Source organism: Hemitrygon akajei, chromosome 8, assembly GCF_048418815.1.
Source record: "Hemitrygon akajei chromosome 8, sHemAka1.3, whole genome shotgun sequence".
Classification (NCBI taxonomy): Eukaryota; Metazoa; Chordata; class Chondrichthyes; order Myliobatiformes; family Dasyatidae; genus Hemitrygon; species Hemitrygon akajei.
In genome coordinates this window covers 66,251,756-66,276,761 of record NC_133131.1, presented here as the reverse complement: position 1 = coordinate 66,276,761, position 25,006 = coordinate 66,251,756, and the positions used below count along the sequence as shown (strand labels likewise).

The 25,006-nt window shown below is 41.9% G+C and overlaps 1 protein-coding gene across 5 annotated transcripts in view; it reads right to left on the bottom strand.

The window, feature by feature from the left end:
- Positions 1–22,730, bottom strand: part of klhl12 (kelch-like family member 12) — a 113,821-nt gene extending 91,091 nt beyond the window's left edge. The window contains exons 1-5 of one of the 5 annotated variants that reach the window (XM_073053945.1): positions 22,629–22,730; positions 17,146–17,318; positions 8,063–8,297; positions 4,187–4,340; positions 2,514–2,731 (exon numbers count right to left, since the gene is read on the bottom strand). In XM_073053945.1, the coding sequence (XP_072910046.1) occupies positions 2,514–2,731; positions 4,187–4,340; positions 8,063–8,245 (555 nt within the window). In that variant the 5' untranslated portion in view covers positions 8,246–8,297; positions 17,146–17,318; positions 22,629–22,730. Of the gene's footprint in view, positions 1–2,513; positions 2,732–4,186; positions 4,341–8,062; positions 8,298–16,817; positions 17,058–17,145; positions 17,319–22,468; positions 22,603–22,628 lie in introns of those variants that run through there. The other 4 variants (XM_073053947.1, XM_073053946.1, XM_073053948.1 and 1 more) reach the window with 4 other exon arrangements.
- Positions 22,731–25,006: the final 2,276 nt, after the last annotated feature.

Sequence of the window (25,006 nt, the reverse complement as noted above, 5' to 3'; positions counted from 1 at the left end):
AGTTGAGTGGTGTCGCAGCAACAGGCTTGCACTCAACGTCAACAAGACCAAACAGCTGATTGTGGACTTCAGGAAGGATAAGACGAGGAAATACAAACCAATCCTCGTAAAGGTATCAGAATTGGAGAGAGTGAGCATTTTCAAGTTCCTGGGTGTCAAGAACTCTGAGCATTTAACCTGGTCCCAATATATTGATGCAGCTATAAAGGCGGCAAGACAGCAGCTATATTCATTAGGAGTTTGAGGAGATTGGGTTTATCACCTAAAGCACTCGAACTTGAACTAGCAGAACTGAACACAATATTTCAAGTGTGGTCTCACCAGGGCTTTATCGAGTTGCAACATTACCTTGCGACTCTTGAACTCAATCACCTGACTAATCAAGATCAACATGCTCTATGCCTTCTTAACCACCCCAGCAACTTGCGACGCAACTTTGAGAGATCTATAGGCATGTACCCAAGATCCCTCTCTTCCATCAAACTGTTAAGATCCTGCCATTAACCCCATCTCTGCCTTCAAATTTGAACTTTCCGAGTGTTATCAGTTCACACTTTTCTGGATTGAACTTCATCTACCACTTCCCAGCTCAGCTCTGCATCCAGTCAAAGTCTTCCTGTTGTAACCTATGACAACCTTCTAGATTATCTACAACTCCACTGACTTTCGTGTCATTTGCAAACTTACTAATATATTCTTCCGCTTCCTCAACCAAGTCATTTATAAAGATCACAAAGAGTAGGAGACCCAGAAGATCCCTGCAGAGCACCACTGGTCACGGACCTCCAGGCAGAAAACACTCGATTTATAACCACCCTCTGCCTTTATGGACAAGCCAATTCTGAAACCCCTGGATCCCATGCCACCTGACTTTCTATATGACTTTACCATGGGGAATGGGGAACCTTACTGAATGCCTTATCAACATCCATATACACCACAAGCACACATCCATTCATCAATGTGCTTTGTCACATACTCAAAGATTTTCAACAGAAGTGAATGCAGGCTCACTTTTGAAAAACTTGGACAGGATGAGAGGGGTATGGAGGGATATGGTCTAGGTGCAGGTCAGTGGGACTAGGCAGAAAAATGGTTCCGCACAGCCAAGAAAGGCCAAAAGGCCTGTTTCTGTGCCGTAATGTTCTATGGTTCTAATTCAATCAGGCTCGTGAAGCGTGACCTACCCCTCTCAAAGCCGTGCTGACTATCCCTATTCAGACTATGCTTCTCCAAATGTTGGTAAATCCTGCCTCTAAAAATGTTCTCCAATAATTTGCTTACTGCTGAAGTAAGACTAACGTCTACAATTCCCAGGATTATCCCTTGCCTTTTCTCTAACAATGGAATATAATTCCCTACTCTCTCATCCTTTGGTATTAGCTCTGTATCCAGTGAGGATGCGAAGACCATCTCCAAAGGTGCAGCTGTCTCTTCCTGCAGAAACCTGGGGTATATCCCGTCGAGCCCTGGGGATTTATCTATTCTAATGTTTTTCAAAAGTTCCAGCACATTCTTTTTCTTAATGCTGACATGTTCTAGCATATCAGCTGCTTTATGCTGTCCTCACAAACATCATGATCCCTCTCACTGGTGAATACTGAAGCCAAGTATTCATTTAGTACCTCTTCCAATTTCAGCCACGTTTCCTCTTCTATTTCTCTTGGTCCTACCCTCATTCTAGTTATCTTCCTGCTTTTCACATACATGTAAGAACACCTTGGGGTTTTTCCTCAATCCTATTCACCCAGGCCTTCTCATGTCCTGTCTAGCTCTCCTAAATACATTCTTCAACTCCTTCTTGGCTACCTTGTAACTCTCTAGAGACCTGTCTGATCCTTCCTTCCTAAATCTTAAGTAAGCTTCATCTTCCTCTTCACTAGATATTCCATATCTCGTCAATCATGGTTACTTCACCCTATCATCCTTCCCTGCTTCAATGAGACAAACCTATCCAGAAACCCATGGAAGTGCTCCTAGGCAACCCCCACATTTCTGTTGTGCAATTCCTTGAATATCTGTTCCTAATTTATGCTCCCAAGTACCTGCCTTATAGCATCATAATTCTCCTCCCACTCTTTTGGAGACTTCTAGTGTAATCAGACTTTACTGACAAAGGAATTACCCTTTCTCTTGGTCTCCTGAAGGCATTGTTGTTAATTCACTGTGACATCTTTTAATCACCCTAATTCCAAATTTCAAACTTTGTCCGACCTAATCATTTCTCAAGTACACTTGTTCATTCATCCCAGTTTCACATTTCTCTGATATTAAGAAGGCACATCAATGAAGCAGAAGGTAGATTAAATGTTGAATTACTCTCCTCTCTGAGTAATTATTACTTCATAATGCTGCTCATTGTTTTCTAATCACCTTAAAAAGACAGAATCGCCAACAAAGTTGTATTAGAACTGGTAACTGTCAATCTAAGTGTTACCATCCCATTCCTGCCCTTCAAACATCCTATGATAAATGGCTCTAGAACGCTTTTGTTTGAAATGCAAAGGACTCACCTGAATCTCATCACACCTGATGAGTTTTTCCACTTCCTCCTTATTTAGAAGCATGAATTCTTCATGCTGCACTACTTCTGGAAAGTTCTTCTGGCTGAACACTTCTGCAGCCTGCATCAGATCCACACAGCTGTGAGTTTCGGCAAACTCTTGGATTCCCAAGCAGTTGGATGGGTCTAACTGACTCTCCAAGAATTCGCAGCAAGCCTGCTTCACACCTAGAGAAAATTAGACAAAAGTCACAGACCTCATGAAGTAATGGCCGTATCTTGGTGCTGGTATTCAGAATCCCCGTCAGTGCCTTCAGCAGGTAAATTATACTCTATAGACAGAAGCAGAGTCTGAAGTGTCAGCCCTGCCTTATTCAATCACCTTCGTCTCAGAAAATTCTGAATTAAAGCTCAGAGGCAGACAACCCATGAAATATTGGCAGAAGTCTGCACTGAGATGCTGTATTCATATGAGATATTAAATTGTCATGTTTATCTTCCTAACTGGATGTACTAAATTGGTTTTATTGCCAGCCTGAAATTTCAAAATGGGTTCACTCTTGCACTGCTGTAAGGTGAGACTTTGGTTTGCAAACTCACCTGTTTCCCTCCACAACAAATGAGACTACATTTTATGAGTATGTGTTTGGCTGTGAACCTTGTTGATAGAATCCAGGATTAGAAGAGCCACCCTACAACAACGTTCATTCTTCTGAATTAGAGGACTTCCTCCCCCCGTGAACTGACACCGTCAACCAGCAAAACAAATATTTGTAATCCCTAGTGCCCCACTGGCCATGAGTGATTCTTTGCACCAGTGAAGCACAATTATGAGAATGGTTTCATACCATATGCCTTGATCTTTTTTTTTTAAACCAGAGCAGTAGAACCGAGATTGAGTAAAATTGAGAATTGAGACATACATGGTAAATGGTAGGGCATTGAGGAATGCAGTAGAACAGAGTGATCTAGGAATAATGGTGCATAGTTCCCTGAAGGTGAAATCTCATGTGGATAGGGTGGTGAAGAAAGCTTTTGGTATGCTGGCCTTCATAAATCAAGAGGATTGAGTATAGGATTTGGGATGTAATGTTAAAATTGTACAAGGCATTGGTGAGGCCAAATTTGGAGTATTGTGTACAGTTCTGGTCACCAAATTATAGGAAAGTTATCAACAAAATAGAGAGAGTACAGAGAAGATTTACTAGAATGTTACCTGGGTTTCAGCACCTAAGTTACAGAGAAAGGTTGAACAAGTTAGGTCTTTATTCTTTGGAGCGTAGAAGGTGGAAGGAGGACTTGATAGAGGTATTTAAAATTATAAGGGAGGTAGATAGAGTTGATGTGGATAGGCTTTTTCCATTGAGAGTAGGGGAGATTCAAACAAGAGGGCATGAGTTGAGAGTTAAGGGGCAAAAGTTTAGGGGTAACACGAGGGGGAACTTCTTTACTTAGAGAGTGGTAGCTGTGTGGAACGAGCTTCCAGTAGAAGTGGTTGAGGCAGGTTCGATATTGTCATTTAAAAAAAAATTGTCTAGGTATATGGACAGGAAAGGAATGGAGGGTTATGGGCTGGATGCAGGTTGGTGGGACTAGGTGAGAGTAAGCGTTCGGCACGAACTAGAAGGGCCGAGATAGCCTGTTTCCATGTTGTAATTATTTTATGGTTATATGAAAGCTCACCTTTCAGCTGGAGGAGGCAAGCTGCAGGAAGTAGTTCCTGGACATTCTCCACGGTGACATGAACCGTTTCTGTGTACACAAAGTCCAGTAGAATCTCCATGGTGGAGGCTGTCAGGCCCTGGATATCAACATCAGGTTTACTCTTCTCTGAAAGCTGCAAGGGGATGAAGAGTGGCTCAAAAAGAGTGTCGTGACTTAACCAATCTCAGTAGTGTATAATTTCTACAGAAACAAACCACCTTCATGCTCACACATCTTGCTGGGTCTGACTCCCCACACTTGCACACTGGTAAATATCCAGAAACACTGTTCTAATGAGGCTGAAAATGTTGTCTCCTTTTCTTTGTTCCCAGACACTGCCTGCTTGATTGAATACATCCACCATTTTGCGTTTTCAACGATTGTTTAAAACATTTGCCATAGCTAGCAATGCATCAATTACCCATTCTTCACTGCCCAAAAAATGTGGGTTTTCTTCCCAGGCAAATGGTGAGATTTGAATTCAATTGAAAGGTTTACTCAACCATTTCATGATGAGTTAAGAGTTACCCATTTGTCTGTGTGACCACTCAAACCCAGAAAGGACAAAAGTGTTCCTTCCCAAACATTGCTAATTATCGTACACAAAATACTTGAGGAATTCAGCAGGTCAAGCAGCATCCACGGAAATGAATAAACAGTAGATGTTTCGGATTAAAACCCTTCCTTGATGGGTTTACAAAAATCCAATATAGTCAAGTTACTTTTATTGTCAACAGATATTTCAGAGTTAAAATTTACACACTGGTAAATGTAAATGAGCATTCTCTGGATTATTAATCCATGTATTTGGATTGCCTATTCATCAATATAACCATTGTGCTACTGTACTTTATTCAAAGATCATCATACAGTGGAGTAATTTAGCCCATACAATTGGGAATAGTTAGTTTAAAGAACATTTAGACTGACAAAGCCTTGCCTCTGAATTCACGAGTTGAAAAGAGTTGCTTAACATTTTCACTCAATTTGCCCACCTCTTTTAGTTAAATACATAATAACAGCTTGCAATCAAAGAGACGTAGAAGATACAAGAGACAGCAGATAATAGACTTTGGAGCAATACACAAAGCACCAGAGGAATACCTATGGATATAAATGGACAGGAGACAATGGGTCTAGTTGAAGGGTCTCAACAGGAATGTTGACTGTTCATTTCTCCCCATAGACGCGGCCCTGACAAGATGTGTTTCTCCAGCACTCTGTGTTATTAAGAATTAATGCATGCTACAAAACATACAAAATATTGGAGGAACACAACAGGTCAGGCAGCATCAATGGTAGAAAATAAACAGTTGAAGTTTTGGGCCAAGATACTTCAAGATCAGAAAGAAAGAGGGCAGATGCCAGAATAAAAGGGTAGGGTGGTTTAACCAGAGAGCTGTGCCTGTCACGTGACAGCACTGCCCTCACCTGGTCGGAAGGCACACCACATGCCAGTCAACATTTCACCCCTCCCAACTAATCAATGCACACTTAACCACTGGCCACCTTAATTGGATTAACCCGTCTAGCACCAAGCCGTTGGTTCCCAGTGAATCACCTGGGCTGGACCCTCCAGCCCACTGACCTATAAAGGGTGCTACATGTGTTTGGCTCGCTCTCTTCTTGCCATCCTTGAGGGACCACCCTGCTTCACACCAGGCTGAAGACTACAGAACAGCACTGGAGACACATGGTGAGCCATGCATTGAATAGGGTTGTAGGAGCATTTATTGTTGTCTGTGTAGCAGAGAGCCGTGCCCGCCCAAAGTCAAGGGGTGGCAGGTATCATGGTTACTTTTCCCTTGCTTGTATGTGTACCTGTACTCTATCCCCACACTGTTCTCCCGTGTATTGTACTAACGACCCGACTTTTCCCACGCTCATCTATTCTAAGCACGTTTGTGCGAATATTGTAGCCGTTTGTGTTGTACCCAAGCTCTTCTCCCTTTGTAAATAAACTCCCTATTATTAAAACTGTGTGTCCAGAGCACTTGCCTTTGAGACCCAAAGAATCTGTCTCATTTCCATCACAACAGGTGGGAAAGGAGCATGAGCTGGCAGATGACAGGTAAGACCAGGTGAGGGATGGTAAAATGGGTTTGTGTGGAAACGAATGATGTGAGAAGCTGGGAGGGAATAGATGAAAAAGGAAAGGGGTTGGAGGAGGAGGAAACTGATAGAAGACAGCAGACCATGGAATAAAGGGGAGGAGGTGGGAAACCAAAGGGAATTCTCACATCTTTCCTTTCCCCTATTCCCCCCACCTTCCTACTTCTTCTTTTCACCTGGATTCGCCTATTACACACCAGCTCATGCTCCTTGCCTCCCCACACCCTATTTTCCAGCTTCTGCCCTCTTTCTTTCCATTCCTGATGAAGGTCCTCGAACCAAAACATCCATTGTTTTATTTTCTTCCACAGATGCTGCTTGATTTACTTTCATCCTGCATTTTGTTGGTGTAGCTCCAGATTTCCGGAATCAGCTGTATCCCTTGTGCCTCATTAATACATGTTACCTAGCTATCCCCTGAAAATTAGTAATGTTAGCTGAGGAAGAAGAGGGGGAAAAAAACAGATTTTACTGTTGGATGGAGAACAATTTCTAACCAGAATTTGAAGAAACCCAATGAGTTCTCCTTTTTGAACAAAAAGAACCTGATAAAGGAAAGAAATTCATCATTGTGCAAATGCCTCAACTCTTGTGCAGTCATGTACTGCAATCTCAGAGAAGGATTTAGCAATACATTAAGGGAAAGGGTTAAAAACACTTCCACCAGTTAATGTTTTAAGCTAGTTGATAACAGTGCTACAAATAATACCCAGAATTTAACTAGAATCATTCATCAAAATGTTTTGAGGTGTTTTCTTAAATTTAGAATGTTTTCAAAAGCAATTTTTCTCAACAAGGACAAACAATTCTCACTGCAAGCATTTTTCCCCAGCACTATTTCAGTAACATATTTCAGTGATATTTTCATAACCTATAATCTACAGCTTTTAAATGCCACTCTCATATCATTTCTACTTCTATTCTCTATGGTTTTCAATAAAAATAACTTCTCTGGCAAGAGCCAGACAGAATGAAGGAGGTTAATTACACCCTTTTTGTTTACGACATAGCAACATGGTAATTTGGTAGAAAATCACAGCGTCTGCCTGGCGAATGCCTGGCTATTGAATCAAATGTTATTTCTTCCAGCAGCAGAATCCAATCAAAAGGGGTATAATTGTAAAGTTAGAAACACATAACTGAAGTTTCAGCCCCTGAGCCTATTCCATCATTCAGTCAGATCATGACTGATCTATCTTTTAACTCCATTTATCTGCCTTGGTTTCATTTCCCACTAACTTCTTATCTAACAAAATCTATTAAAATTTTGGTGACTAAGCATTAAGAGTGTTTTTGAGGAAGTGCAATCCAAATTCCTAGTCTAGATAAGAGCTTGGTCATCAGGTCTGAAATCAAGCGGAACTACATCACCTAAAGCCAGTCTAAAATCACCACAGTAAGTAGCAAGACAGAAAACATCACTGGAGGAAACTATTGAAGCACAGACTATCATATTTTTTTTAAAGGGATAAACATTTGAAGTCAAGGAAGATTGTGACCCCTCAAGTTTTGATTGTAATCAAACTGATTACTATCAGTTGGTCACTAAGGGCAGCCTCCCAAAGTTATAGTCCAATGCACTGCATGGAATATCTCTTGCTAAGATAAAATTGATAACACCGCACAGACAACTCTACCTTAAGATGCCATATTAACGAAGTGACAGTACTAAGAGTAGACAATGAACCTGCCTCTCCACCAACATAACAGAGAGAATCCATCAGCTGCAGGCTACCTGCTTACCTCACTAGTGAACATGGCACAGAAGTAATCACTGCACGCTGCCAGGACAATACGATGCACAGGAAAGTCCTTGCTGTCAACTCGCAATGTGACGTCGCACAGGGTGTTACTCTTCCTCAAGGAGTTCATCGTGTTAAGAATGGACTTGGCATGAGAGTTTGTCATTATGTCCCGAGGAGCCATGTTGAGGCGTGCCACTTGTAACTCCAGGAAAGAGAAATTTTGTAGCCTACAGCTGGATTGAAATTGCCAACAATACATTGTTAACATACTGAAATAATAGACCACTGATATTTAATACATCATATGCAAAGTTTGATAAGTAAATTCATTATCAAAGTACATACGAAAACCATAATATAGTACATATATTAACCATAAAAACTCTGAGATTTGTCTTCTTGCGGGCACACACAGTAAATCCAAGAAACAAAATAGAATCAATGAAAGACCACACCCAACAGGACGCACTAACAACCAATGTACAAAAGACAACAAACCGCAAATGCAGAAGAGAACAAAAATAGCAGTAATAATAAATAAGCAATAAATATCGAGAACATGAGAAGAAGATTTCTTGAAAGTGAGTCCATAGGTTGTGAGAACAGTTCAATGATGGAATGTGTGAAGTTATCTCCTTCAGTTCAACAGCCTGATGTTTCAGAGGTAATAACTGTTGCTGAACATGGTGGTATGAGTCCTGAGTGGTGGGCATCCCTTGATGCTGCGCTCCATGTGCTCAACGGAGGGGAGGGGAGGGGAGGGCATTACCCACAAGGGACTGGGCTGCATCCACTACTTTTTGTAGGAATTTCCATTCAAGGGCATGATGCAACCAATTAATATACTCTCCACTACACATCTATAGAAGTTAGTCAAAGTTTTAAATGTCATACCAAATATTCACAAACTTCTAAGAAAGTAGAGTCGCTGCTGTGCTTTTTTCATAATGGCAGTTAAGTGCTGGGCCCAGGTTAGATCCTCTGAAATGAGTAATACCAAGGAATTTAAAGTTGCTGACCCTCTCCACCTCTGATCCTCCAATGAGGACTGGTTCCTGGACCTCTGATTTCTTCCCCCTGATGTCAATAATCAGCTCTTTGGTCTTGCTGACAATGAGAGGGAGATGGTTATTGTTGCACCACCCAGCCAGATTTTCAATCTCACTCCTATACGCTAACTCATCAACACCTTTGATTCGGTCAACAACAGTGGCGTCTTCAGCAAACCTAGATATACCGTTAAAGCTGTGCTTAGCCTCACATTCATAAGTATAAAGCGAGTAGAGCAGGGGGCTACGCACACAGCCCGTGGTGACCTGTGCTGATGGAGTTTGTGGAGGAGACGTTGTTGCCAATCTAAACTGACTGGGGTCTGCAAGTGAGGAAATCAAAGATCCAATTGCACAAGGAGGTACTGAGGCCAAGGTCTTAAAACTTATTGATTAGTTTTGAAGGAATGATAGTATTGAATGTGTAGATATAGTCAGTAGAAAGATCCTGATGTGTGCATCTTCCCTGTCCAGATGATCCAGTGTTGAGTGAAGAGTCAATGAGATGACTCTAGTCAAACTGGAGCGGATCAAAGTCACTTCTCAGTCAGGAGTTGATATGTTTCATCACCACCCTCTCAAAATACTTCATCACAATGGATGCAAGTGCTACTGGATGATAGTCATTGAGGCAGGTTACTACATTCTTCTTAGATTATGAGTTAAGAAGACATTGACATTTTAACTGCATATGGTGTGAGAAAGTATTAGGCAACAAAAACACTGAATGTATTGAAGCAATCTGAATAATTCTGTTTCCAGCTTTTTCCTATAACTAAGTAAGAACATCTTTACGTCTCTGCCCATTGCCTATATAATCCCAACTCAATCAGACCACACTCACCAGGTTTCTAACTTTGGAAATTAAGGCATCAACCTTGACTAAACTGAAACACACTTATCTTAGAATTAGAAGATTGTGAACCTGAACTCCATAGTTTAGAATGCAATCTTTCACTACTGGAGATGCCATTTATTGTGCTAACAAGCATTTATAATACCAGATGAGGGATAAAAAGAGCTGGTTATATTGTCAATGCTCTTTATGTGCCAAATAAGTTTCCCCAAAACCAATGAGCACTCTTCTAAACGTTATTGACTACAAAGGTAAAAATTTTGCAAGCTTTCTTTCTTTCTTCATTATTTTCAGTTTAACGTCCATCAGGATGCCTAATTGCCTCTGCCATACCTATACAGGTTAATGGAACCAACTTAAGTTTTACAAAGCTTCAAATAATTACTTTACAAAATGCCTTAGCATATTGAAATGTCACAAAAATCCTCATTTATAGTTATTTTTGGGATACAAAGCTACTGGTGGCTCTGCAAGCAAGTCTCTCCTAATTAATAATGCTTTTGCTTTGCTTAGGAAGACACTGTCTGAGCAACAGATTGAAACAAAGAAAAGCCTGTATCTGAGCTGAGGTGCCATCATGGAAGTGCTTAGAAACTCTGTCATTAAAATGACAAGTTCAATACTGTTCCAGATGTCAGTGAGGTCATAAATTATCTGCAGTCTGTAATACGTCCTGAACAGGATTAGATATAAATCTGCTTCAAAAATCCCTGACTAAAGTCAACCACAGACAGCCTGTTGTACTACTGATCTGTAGCCTCCCACACAATGTACCAATTCAGTACATATTTTACGCACATCTGATTCTTAGGTAAAAGACACTTACTATAATCATAGATCTCCATCCAATTCCACTACTTACAAAAACATTCAGCCTTAACAAAGATCAAGCCAGGATTTAAAAGCATACCAAAATATTTCTATCAATAGTATGTATTGTTAACATTTTAATGCAACCTAATTATTTCTGACTAACAAAATTAATATGCAAAATTGTACTCATTAGTGTTCTGAAGGGGAAGAATTTTTTAAACCCCGTATGCAAATGAAGCAAATCAGAACTCTAGGTATATAGTACTGAGAATTTTCTTGTGCTTAAAGTACAAAGTTTACCTGCCACTAACCAATTCCCTGTTCCAGTCTATTAATTCTATTATCACAGGTAGAAGGGGTGTGGTGGCATGTATTCATGAAATTGAAGATTTTTTTTGTGATGACATTCATTTCCTACAATAATTCAGAAAAAAACAACTTATTGTACTAAGATGGGCAAGAGTGCAGTATTTTTTATAATGTTACCATGTTCCAAGCATTTTAAATATTGCCACTGCAGAGTGGTCTGTTATGCATCTTGCAAAACCACCAAACAATGAATGAAGTGCAATCACCTTGTCCTGAAGCCTGGATTTCTTTTGGCCTCCTTACCTCATGCAACAATCTGGTTTTCCCAATGCAAACCATTTGAATATAAGAAATAAGAGGAATAAGCCATATGGACCTCAAGCCTGTTTTGCTATTCAAAGGGGTCAAGGTAGCTCTGATCTTGGACTAGACTTTGAATATATTTAATGATTCCATAGTATTCATTAGCTCAGAATTCCAAGGATTCAGAAGTTACATTCTCATCTTATGTGGTAAACTACCTAACTCCAAAACAGCATCCTCTGATTCTAGATTCCCAATAAGAAATCATTCCCAGTCTTCACCAGTCAGAAGCCCTGGATGAACCATGAGATGTGCAATCTGCTGAGAGCCAGATCAGAGGCATTCAAGTCTAGTGATCAAGAAAATTACAAGAGGTCCAGGTACGATCTCAGAAAGTAACCACACAGGCTAAGTGGCAACTCCAGACTAAACTTCAGTCAACGAAGTATGCTTGACTGTTGTGGCAGGGCTTGAGTACTATCAACCTCTTACAAAGTTAAATCAAGTGACAGCAGAGCTTCACTTCCAGATGAGCTCAATGCCTTCTATGCTCACTTTGACCGTCAAAACATGGAGGGACCATCACATACTCCAGCATCTGCCGATGATTGCCTTCAGGAATGTAAAACCATGAAAAGCATCCGGCCCAGATGGGGTACATGGCCAAGTATTAAAGACCTATGCTGATCAACTGGCTGGAGTGTTCACCGAGAATTTTAACCTGTCGTTTCACAATCTAAAGGTGCCCACTTGCTTCAGGCAGGCCTCCGTTATAATGGTGCGCAAGAAGAATGTGGTGACCTGCTTCATTGATCATCGTCCAGGAGCACTTGCATCCACAGTGTTTGAGAAGTTGGTGATGAAACATATCAACTCCTGCCTGCAAAGCGACTTAGATCTGCTCTAATTTGCCTAACAAAGCAACAGGTCCACAGCAGATGCTATCTCATTGGCTCTTCACTCAACCCTGTAACGTCTGGACAGCACAGATTCATAGAACAGGATGCTCTTTATTGACTACAGGTCAGCATTCAATACCACTATCTCTTCAAAACTTATCAATAAGCTCCTAGACCTTGACCTCAATACCTCCTTGTGTAATTGGATCTTCGATTTCCACACTTGCAGACCCTAGCCTGTTCGGATTGGCAACAACATTTCCTCCACAATCTCAATCAGCACAGATGCATCACAAGACTACGTGCTTGGCCCCCTACCCTACTCACTTTACACTCACGACTGTGAGGCTAAGCACAGTTCCAATGACAAATTCAAGTTTGCTGATGACACCACTGTCATAGGCAGAATCAAAGATGGTGAGGAATCAGCATATAGGAGGGAGATTGAAAATCTGGCTGAGTGGTGTCATAACAACAACCCCTCACTCAATGTCAGCAAGACCCAGGAGCAGATTATTGACTTCAGGAGAAGGAAACCAGAGCACCATGAGGCAGTCCTCAGAGGATCAGAGCTGGAGACTTTAAATTCTTCAGAGGACCTGTCCTGGATCCAGCATGCAAGTGCCATTACGAAGAAAGCATGGCAGCAACTCTACTCACTTAGGTGCTTGCGAAGATTCGGCATGACATGTAAAACCTTGAAAAATTTCTATAGAAATGTAGTGGAGAGAATACTGATTGGCTGCTTCACAGCTTGGCATGGAAACACCAATGCTCCTGAATGGAAAATCCTACAAAAAGTAGTGGATATGGCCCAGTGCATCAGGGGTAAAATCCTCCCCACCACTGAGCACATCTACATAAAATACTGTCGCAGGAAAGCAACATCCATCATCAGGCAGCAGCTGTCTTCTCACTGCTGCCATAAGGAAGAAGGCACAGGAGCCCCAGCTTCAGGAACAATTACTACCTCGCAAGCATCAGGCCCTTGAACCAAAGGGGTAGCTTCACTCAACATCACTTGCCCCATCATTGGAATGTTTCCACAACCAAAAGACTCACTTTCAAGGAGTCTTTGTCTGAGGTCCTTGATTTTTATTGCTTATTTATCACACAGGGCATGCCTTGTTCTCATTGCAACCATCAAGGAGATACAGAAGCCTGAAGGCACACATTCGGGAACAGCTTCTTCCTCTCTGCCATCCAATTCCTAAATAGACATTGAACTTATGAAGTCTATCTCATTACTTTTTTATTTTTGTGTTACTTACTTAACTATTTAATAAAATATTTACTGTAATTCACATTTTTCTATTATGTATTGCATTGTACTGCTGCCACAAAGACAACACATTTCACAACATATGCCAGTGATATTAAATCTGATTCTGATAATTTCTTTCTGTATTTGCAGTTTGTTGTCTTTTGCACACTGCTTGAACACCCATGTTGATGCGGTCTTTCATTGATTTTGTTATTGTTATTATTCTCTGGGTTTATTAAGTATTTCCATAAGAAAATGAATTTTAAGGTTGTATATGATAACACAGTACTCTGATAATAAATTTACTTTGAAGAAATATCCGTACAGCAAGTCCTCTGTCGAGTGCCTTGCAAACTTTAAATATATTATGATACCTTTATGTTATATTAAACTCCAATGAATAAAGACGCTACCTGCTCAACCCTTCTTTACAGAAGCAGGGATGGCCAATTTCACGTCACAGTAAAATTACTGCCTGTGATTTTATTCCTTCTAGGAACTAACCATGTAAATTTTCTCTGATCAGTCTGCAATGCAAGTATGTTACCATTTAAATAAGGAGTCCTAAACAGTATTCCAAGTGTGGTCCCACAATGCCTTGCACAGTTGTAATAAACATTAGAACCTTTCCCCTTTGTACTTAAGACCATATTCCATTTGCCTTCCCAAATACTTGTACCTGTTTGCTAACTTTGAGTTTCATATACAAGTACACCCAGATTTCTTTGCCCCACAGCATTCCGTACCCTGGTACTGGAATCAGTCCTGAAGCAGTCATTGTGAAACAAACACAAACAGAGCAGGAGCTCCAGCGATGAATCACTCCACATCTCTGTGTGGAAAAGCTGCTTAGGAGGACCAACATTATGGACCGGTGTGTTGAGATGTTGACTTCAGGCATGAAGTCACATGAAGGCACACGAGTGACTGCAAGGCGTTGCACGCAACTGGCTGCACCTGATCCTTGTGTTGGCACATTGGCCAGGCCCCAGAATTTCACAACACTGCCATATCACCCTCCGTTACACTACTCTACTCATCCAGTCCAGAGCTTTCTCGGGTCAATAATCACAATAGATTATTGATGTTTTTCTAATCCTCCTACCCAAGGCGACATTCCCACAATTATACCATGTCCTGAAAATTTTGTGTTAGCTACTTCTCTACAAGTATATTGCTCCAAATAGCACAACCACTAATACGCCACACACCCCTTTACATGGCACTTGATTGAATTCTTTATAGTGGGCTTTTACCGATTTAACTTAAATCAAAATTCTTGAACTATTGATCTGTCTTGTAAGGGAATTGTGTGAATTCTTCCATTTCTAACTCCATAATACTTTACATCCTTAACTAACAAGTCTCTGTTAAAATAAAGCAGCCCCAGTCTATCTATTATTTTCTCATTGCTTAAAATTCTCAATTTAAAATAGTCCAATTGCCATTAACGGATAGATGCTCAAAGAAGTCTAAAAAATGTCAGGCACCAGGGTGCAGAGGGTAGTGCTGCTAGCGCAGTTCTAGTAACTCAGCTTGTTACTGCCACAAGGTGAACTGGCTAGGTGAATAGGCCACTGTTCCCTATTGGTGATGGAACCGAGAGTTTGATAGGATTTTGAAGACTGGAGTTTCTTCTGTTGTAAGAAATATGAAACAATTTGAAATCTGCCAAACACCATTTCTCTTTGATAAAATTGCAATTACTCTCATGCCCCCTGACCCCATCTCCAATGATTTAATCCCAAACTCCTTTAATTTATAATCTCCACAATGGTGACAGGTTTCACTAGGCACAGGAGTGTCCAGATTTTTTTGTATCAGGGAGCCTCACCATTAACCCTGAGGTCTGTGGACCCCAAGATGGGAACACCTGCACTAGGGGCCAATCAACCATTTGTGGGGGAAGGTCCAACATGCAGCAGAATACTGAAGTCCATTCCAAGAGCTGATGCATGCTGTAATTCTGTACAGTACATCAACCAAAGCATACCTCAGTCCAATTATCTGATTAGGTCTGAATCCAATTTAATTTTATAATTTTTCTCTGCTGCTTGGCATCTTTGAATTCCCTGTATCAAGGTAAAGAACTGGAACACAATTGTCACAACATCATGATCTAAAAAGGAAGGGAATACTTTTAAGCTAAAGGATTGGATACAATTTTTAGGTACACCAGCAACCATTACATAGAGAAGCATAAATCAGCCAAGGGCAACCTACATGGGTTTAAAGGAAAGTCTGACAACCTTGACAATAATTTTTGTGATCATAAGGTCAATAAACATGCTTTATAATCTAGCAGTTTAAATGGATTTTACCAAGGCTTTGGAAAGGTTCCACATGGCATACTGATGGGAAGCTTTAACAAACGTATGGTATCTAATGGAAAGAGGCAAATTTGATCAGAAATCAGCTGGGGAAGGAGAAGAAAACAATTGAACAATGTATTTGAAACATTGCAATGGATTCTTCAGATCCCTGTCCAAGGTATTTTGTTTCTGGGACACATGACAAAGATCTCGACTGTGGAGGACATTTGGATATAGTACAGACGTTGAATGAATGGTTAAGGTGGTATTAATGAGCCATTCTGCTGGACAGAGGAATTTCAATTAAGATTTGATTATAAAGGTTTGAGAAAGGGGCATAGGGAACAAGGAAATGAATGAGAAATTGTAGGATGAAGAGTTTCTTCAGATGCTGGAAATCCAGAGCAACTCACAAAAACTGCTGGAGGAACTTAGCAGCTCAGGCAACATCTGTGAAGAGGAATAAACAGTTGACATTTTGGGTTGAAACCTTTCATCAAGTAGATAAGATGGTTAAGACTTATAGGATACTTTTTTTTGAGGGGAGAGGGCAGAAACCCAAACTTTATTAAATGACAGCTAAGTCGTGGAGCATTATGTACATTTTTCAGCAGTGCATCACAGCTGAATGCAACATTGATAATGGATTGAGTGGAGATCTAGGAGGATGCTGACATGAGAATTTTAAGCTATGAGAAGATAATAGATAGATAAAGCTTTACTTTAACAGAGACATGTAGTTCAGGATGTAAAATGTTGTGGAGTTAGAGATGGAAGAATTCACACAATCCCCTTACAAGATGGATCAATAATTCGAGAATTTTGATTTAAGTTGGTAAGAGTAGTGGGAAGATTTGGAAACATTTGCACCAGATAATGCAGGGAGTTTTGAATTCATTGCCTGAATATATGGAAGAGGAAGAAATGTTAATCACATTTAAGAAATACCTGGATGAACACCTGAAGTTCAAGAGCTAGCAGGTTGGATTTGATTTTTCTTTGACCAATGTGGACATCGTCAGTCAAATGGCTTCCTGTGTCTAAACTTCTACATTTTATATAAACAATGAAATTCAAACCATCCTGTAGAGTTGCAACATTGAGTATCACAGTAAGAACTAAGAGAGAAAACTTGTTACATTGAACAGTTCAAATCGGCTGCAACCTAGTCACTGCAAGACTGGAAGAATCCAATTTGGTATTGTGATTTGCAAAGGTATCAGGAATACGGAATGGAGTAAGAATCATTGTCTTTTCACAGAGAGACCATTCTTACTTTCACTTAAGGAACTAGATTTACTAGAGCATCTGAAACGCCATGGCAGAGCTCCAGTCTAGCAGCTGCTACCTCCGTCCAATCACGTCTTTTCTGCTCTTCCAGAAATGAGGAAAACCAGCTTCATGGAATCAGTGATTTCAATCGTCTTCAGCCATATCCAATCATAACACCTAGAATATTAATAGAAACATCAATACATTAAAACTATTTACCAAAAAGATCACCTCTACTACATCAACATTTACAAGGTGCTAGGCAGTAACAACACCCTCTCTTGTTAACCATTTTAACTTGACATCACAGCATCAAGCTGCACACATCTGCAAGAATCAGAAATTAAACAGCTCAGCTGTGTAAACATGCAATATAAATGGGATCTGCAGAATAGTTGCAGATATTTCTTTTATGGAATTGGATAATGCACTGAGAAAGCTGTGCTCCATCTTTTATACCTGACCATACACGTCAACTTTGGCAGGGTTTGCAGACCATTAATTCCTACAGAGCAAAACCCAAAATCATGAATGGCAGCCATGCTTCATTATCAGACATGCTCAATCCTTTTTACGCTCACTTTGAAAGGGAGAATAAAACAACAGCTATGAGGATCCCTGCAGCACCCAGCGACTCTGTGATCTCTGTCTCGGAGGCTGACGTCAGGCTGTCTTTCAAGAGGGTGAACCCTCGCAAGGCAGCAGGGCCTAATGGAGTACCTGGTAAGGCCCTGAAAACTTGTGCCAACCAACTGGTGGGGGTATTCAAAGACATTTTCAATCTTTTACTGCTAGTCAGAAGTTTACACCTGCTTCAAAAGGACAATAATTATACCAGTGCCCAAGAAGAGCAGTGTAAGCTGCCTTAATGACTGTTGTCCAGAACTGCTCACACCTATAGTGATGAAAATGCTTTGGCAGGTTGGTCCTGTCTAGAATCAATAACTGTTTCAGGAAGGACCTGGACCCACAATTTGCACATCGTCACTAGAGGTCTGCAGCAGACGTGATCTCAATGGCTCTCCACACAGCCAAAGATCACTTGGAAGATACAAATATCCATGCCAGGATGCTGTTTATTGACTATAGCTCTGTGTTTAACACCATCACTCCTACAGTACTGATCAAAAGGCTACAGAACCTGGGCTCTGTATCTCCCCCTGCAACTGGATTGTCATCTTCCTAACTGGAAAACCACAATCTGTGCAGATTAGGAATAACGTCTCAACCTCGCTGACAATATGGGCGCTCCACAGGGATGTGTGCTTAGCCCACTGCTCTACTCTCTACACCCATAACTGTATGGCTGGGCATAGCTCAAACAGCATCTATAAATTTGCTAATGCTACAACCATTGTTGGCAGAATTTCAGATAGTGAAGAAAGGGCATACAGGAGTGAGATATACCAGTTAGTTGAGTGGTATCACAGCAACAATCTCGCACTCAACGTCAGCAAGACCAAAGAGCTATGTGTGGACTTCAGGAAGGGCAAGACGAGGGAACACAAGCCAATCCTCATAGCGGGATCAGAAGTGGAGAGAGTAAGCAATTTCAAGTTCCTGAGCATCAAGATCTCTGAGCACTTAACCTGGTCCCAATATATTGAAGCAGCTACAAAGGAGGCAAGGCAAAAGCTATATTTCATTAGGAGTTTGAGGAGATTTGGTTTGTCAACTAAAACACTCACAAATTTCTACAAGTACCGTGAAGAGCTTTCTAACTGGCTGCATCACCGTCTGGTATGTGTGGGGGGAGGGGAAAGAGGTTAGCGCACAATGGAAATAAGTTGCAGAAACCTGGAATATTAGTTAGCTGTCATGGGTACCAGCCTCCATGTTAACCAAGACATCTTCAAGCAGCTATCCATTAGGAAGGTGGCATCCATCATTAAGGATCCCCATCACCCAAGACATGCAATCTTCACATCGTTACCATCGGGAAGGAGGTACAGATGCCTCCTGACACACTCAGTGATCCAGGAACAGCTTCTTCCTCTCTGCCATCTGTTTTCTAAATGGGCATTGATCCCATGAACACTACCTCACTACATTCTTATATCTGTTATTTTGCACTACTTATTTTAACTAATTAACGGGCATGTATACTAATCGTAACGCAGTTTGTTCACTTTATTTATCATGTATTTCATTGTACTACTGCCGTAAAGTTAACAAATTTCACAACATATGCCGGTGATATTAAATCGGTTTCTGATTTAATTCTAGATCCTAGCCCAATTTCTTCCCTACCCTTCTCCAGTATATTCCTCTGCTTTTCTTATTCAGTCCCAGTATCCTTGTCAATCCATTCAGTTTATTCTACCCCTCGTGTGTTCCCACCCCCCTTCCTTTCTCACCAGTACGTTTTCTGGTTATGTCAACCTCTACACTTCCCGCTCCTGAGGATTTTCCCACCTCCTCTATATTACATTCCTCTTTTGCCTCTTCTCCTTACTGGGAAATTGCCTACCCACACTGATTAATTTAATACACCATAAAATTACCTTGTTTCCATTTTTCAAGGTATTCCTTTTTCCCACATTATTCCAAACTAACTTCCTCTTTGATCAGACCCTTCCATGAACCATTCCATCTCTAAGCTTCACACACAAAATACAGGAGGCCAGGCAGTATCTATAGGAAGAAGTAGTTGACATTTCGGGTCGAGACCCTTCATCAGGACTAACTGAAATAAAAGATAGTAAGAGATTTGAAAGTGGGAGGGGGAGGGGGAGACCTGAAATGATAGAAGCCAGGAGGGGGACGAGCTGGAAAGTTGATTGGGAAAAGGGATACAGAGCTGGAGAAGGGAAACAATCATGGGACAGGAAGCTAAGGGAGGAAAAAAAAGGGAGGGGAACACCAGAGGGAGATGGAGAACAGGCAAGGAGTGATTGTGAGAGGGGCAGAGAGATAAAAAAAAGGGGAGAAAAAAGGGGGGGAAATAATAAATCAGATATAGGTAAGAAGGGGAGGAGGGGCATTAACTGAAGTTAGAGAAATCAATGTTCATGCCATCAGTTTGGAGGCTACCCAGACGGTATTTAAGGTGTTGTTCCTCCAACCTGAGTGTGGCTTCATCTTGACAGTAGAGGAGGCCATATCAGAATGGGAATGGGACGTGGAATTAAAATGTGTGGCCACTGGGAGATCCTGCTTTCTCTGGCGGACAGAGCGTAGACGTTCAGCAAAACGGTCTCCCGGTCTGTGTCGGGTCTCACCAATATATAGAGGGCCGCACTGGGAGCACCAGGCGCAGTATATCACACCAGCCGACTCACAGGTGAAGTGTCACTTCACCTGGAAGGACTGTCTGGGGCCCTGAATGGTGGTGAGGAAGTGTAAGGGCAGGTGTAGCACTTGTTCCGCTTACAAGGTTAAGTGCCGGGAGAGAGATCAGTGGTAAGGGATGGGGGGGTGGGGGAACAAATGGACAAGGGAGTCCCTGCAGAAAAGAGAGGGGGGGAGGGAAATATGTGCTTGGTGGTGGGATCCCACTGGAGGTGGCGGAAGTTACAGAGGACCCGGAGGCTGGTGGGGTGATAGGTGAGGACAAGGGGAACCCTATCCCGAGTGGGGTGGTGGGCGGATGGGGTGAGGGCAGATGTGCATGAAATGGAAGAGATGCATTTGAGAGCAGAGTTGATGGTGGAGGAAGGGAAGCCCCTTTCTTTAAAAAAGGAAGACATCTCCTTCGTCCTGGAATGAAAAGTCTCATCCTGAGAGCAGATGCGGCGGAGACGGAGGAATTGCGAGAAGGGGATGGCATTTTTGCAAGAGACAGGGTGGGAAGAGGAATAGTCCAGGTAGCTGTGAGAGTCTGTAGGCTTATAGTAGATATCAGTAGATAAGCCATCTCCAGAGATGGAAACAGAAAGATCAAGAAAGGGGTGGGAGTTATCAAAAATGGACCAGGTAAATTTGAGGGCAGGGTGAAAATTGGAGGCAAAGTTAATTAAGTCAATGAGCTCAGCATGCGTGAAAGGAGGCAGCGCCAATGCAGTCGTCGATGTAGCCAAGGAGAAGAGGGGGACAGATACCCGTATAGACTTGGAACATGGACTGTTCCACAAAGCCAACAAAAAGGCAGGCATAGCTCAGACCCATACGGGTGCCCATGGCTACACCTTTGGTTTGGAGGAAGTGGGAGGAGCCAAAGGAGAAATTATTGAGAGTAAGGACTAATTCCGCTAGATGGAGGAGAATGGTGGTAGAGAGGAACCACTGTGCCCACACAGTTTAATTCCACGTCCCATTCCCATTCTGATATGTCTATCCATGGCCTCCTCTACTGTCAAGATGAAGACACACTCAGGTTGGAGGAACAACACCTGACATTCAGTCTGGGTAGCCTTCAACCTGATAGCATGAACATTGATTTCTCTAACTTCCGTTAATGCCCCTCCTCCCCTTCTTACCCCATCCCTTATTTATTTATCCCTTCTCTCCTTTTTTTTTCTCTCTCTGCCCCTCTCACAATCACTCCTTGCCTACCCCCCCCCCCATCTCCCTCTGGTGCTCCCCTCCCCCTTTCTTTCTCCCTAGGCCTCCTGTCCCATGACTCTTTCCCTTCCACAGCTATGTATCCCTTTTTCTAATCAACTTTCCAGCTTTTAGCTTCATCCCTCCCCCTCCTGTCTTCTCCTATAATTTCAGATCTCCCCCTCCTACTTTCAAATCTCTTACTATCTTTTCTTTTCAGTTTGTCCTGATGAAGGGTCTCAGCCCGAAATGTTGACTGTACTTCTTCCTATTGATGCTGCCTGGCCTGCTGCGTTCCACCAGCATTTTGTGTGTGTTGTTTGAATTTACAGCATCTGCAGATTTCCTCGTGTTTGCATCTCTAAGCTTCTCGCATCCAACTTTCCTCAGTAATCTGCTGATTATTCCCCTTCCATAATTTTTTTTAAAGAATATTCATGTCCCCTAGTTACTTCCCTTCCTCGATTTCTTTTTGAAAATATTCCCACTCCCTGGTTATTCCCTGTATCCTTTTTCCCTAGTTCAATCCCAGGTCCAGCCACTTTATCAGCTTCACCTCCCTGGGCTTTCCTCTTCAGCCTCTCTGCCTCCACCGACTGTTTTTTCTCCCGCCCACCTGCTCCTTCTCTCCCAAGATTCATCCCTATTTCATCCTTCCTTGGCATCTCCCCTTCTCTTCTCTGCTCCCTCCCTCCCTTCCTTCCCCAGGTGCCACCCCCTCGGTCCCGTGCCAATTTCCTCCCGTTATTCCCCTTGCCGGGTATTCTCCCCTTCGGCCTCCTGTCCCACCTGCACCCGCCCCCCTCGGTTGTCGGTAACATCGGCCCCCGTTCTAATGTGCTTACCCCGGGGGCCAGGGCCTAGTGTGTTTGTGAAATTCACTCAGACTCCACGCTCGGACATCAACTGCTTCCAGTTTTCCTCTGACGGATCAGAGACTCGGCTGACAGCTCACCCCCAACTCCCCCTCCCTCCGTACAACCGCTATCAGCCGTCCCTACTTACCGTCTAACCCGGGTTTCAACTCAACCATCTGAACTACAGCTCCCACAATGCACGCCGGGAGCGACGGACCAAACATAGACGCAGTTCCTTTCCGCTGGTTGGGGGTGGGTTGTGTTGAGGAGTTATCACGTGATGTATTTGGAGCGCTGGAGCATTTCCCAGTTTAAACTTAAGGAAAAATTGTTTAGTTTTTCCACGCTCCGTTCCCTAGCTCCGACTACAATCGCCTTTCTCAAACATGGATCTATTTCTATCCTGCAGCTCCAACATTTTGTTCAAAGTGGTGCCCCCTCAGATCTTTTTCCGTTTATGGTAGGCGGCTTGAAGCTGAACACAACTATAATTTTAAGCTACATGCATCACGTGGGAATTAGAAATTTTCTGTCATTGAATATGCGTTTAATTTCCACAACGGTGCTGACGCTTTGCAATAGTTCAACTAATGATTCAAATAATAGCGTAAGCTAAAAATGTTTTGTTGATCATTTTCGTTTGTACTCAGTGTCTGAGTCTTTTCGCTTACATTATCTAACAATAGCCAGCATCAATGGATTCCAGCTGCTCTGATACTGTTTCTACGTGACTGAATGTCGTGGTGAAACCTTTCACCGTACTCGTCACTGACAGCGTCGTGAACTGCAGGGAAGAAGGGAATACAGAAAACAAATCTTGAGCGACATGTTGCATTTCTTGGTTTTGTATGCTTGAAGCATGTTGTCAACCAGCTGCACATAATTTGGTGCTCTCTAGTTACCAAGATTTTCAACAACATCTTGAATGCCTTCTGTGAGAGTTGAAGTAAATTAAGATGTGCGTGGGCTTGGAAGAGGTTAAAAGTCAGTGCAGAAAACAAATGTGATTTAATTATGTCTGGGTTAAAGTCAGTAAACAAATGTGATTTAATTATGTCTGATAAGCAGGAATGCAGAAGCGCCTGACAAGATTAACTGCTTGTGGAAAACAGAGCAGATATGCGAAGATTGTAATCATTGAAGTCCTGAGATATGGACTATTGTTTTACAGAAATGTGTAAAAAAAAACAACTCCAAATATGGAATGGGAAAACACTGAATCTAAGACTGTGTACCTCCCGAGTCAGGGAGGGGAGGGGTAAGGAAGAAGGATAAAACCTGCTGCCCTGTAAGGTTCAGGGTTCCCTTCTCTGAAGGCACCCAGCTCTGCAGAGCTGTTAATAAACTTTGTTTCCTTGAATTTGTCTTGAAGCCATTATTCGGGAGCGTGGCTCGTTTCTGACACCTTCCATGTGATTTTCTCAGGCCCCACCAGAAGTTCTTCGAATTCATTGATGACTATTTGATTTGTGATCCAACAAAAATGCCTTAACCTTGGTGTCGTTATTCTGGGAAACATCTGTGTGAAATACTGAAATCCTTCATGGATCATTATAGCCTTTCTAAAACCTGCCCTGCAATGCAGCATCCATCCTGCCTAAGTATGCCCAGGCATTCCTAGACAACATTGAAAACTTTTCAGCTTACATTATGGGCAATATTTTAATTGACTTGAATTATGAATTGAAATAACAAATATAGGCAATTTTATTTAAAAAAATTTGGTGTGTGATAGGGAAATTTCATGGTGATTTTCATGATCAACAGTCCAAAATCCAAACGATACACCCTAAAGTATTCAGGAAGCAAAATCTTTGTTTTCTTGTGTTATTTGCACCCATCTGCACCTCCATACAAATCAACCATAAGACTGTATGACATAGGAGCAGAATTAGGCCATCTGGACCATAGAGCCTACTCCGCCATTCAATCGTAGCTGATCCTGCCGATTTCCTCCTCGTCCTCTGGCAACTTGCCATACCCAGTCTTCTGTAATGTTCTACATTTGGATGGCATTGTGGTCAGACGTATTGCTGCACCTTTCAAACTGATTTGGACACATACCTAAAGAGCACCAAGATTCAAGATTGTTTAAATTCATTTCTCGTACACAAGTGTGGGAAGAACAAAATGATTGTTACTTCAGATCTAATTCAGCACAAAATCAAACCCAAACGATAAAAAACAAAATAATAGTAATAATATCTATATACATAAACTGATTTTATGTCCATAAAGTGACACTAGACTGTACATCAGGTGACTGACTGATGGGAAATAATAATGTAGTGGTGGAGTTAGAGGGTGGAGGTGTTGATCAGCCTGACTGCTTGGGGAAAGTCACTACTTTTGATTCTGGTGTGGATGCTGCACATCCTCGTCCCTGATGGGAGTGGGGCAGACAGTCCATGAGTGGAGTGTGTGGGATCCTTCATGATGTTACTGGCCCTTTTCCAGCACCTTTATGTATATATGTCCTTGGTGGCAGGTAGGCTGGTGCAGGCGACGTGTTGGGAAGTTTTGACT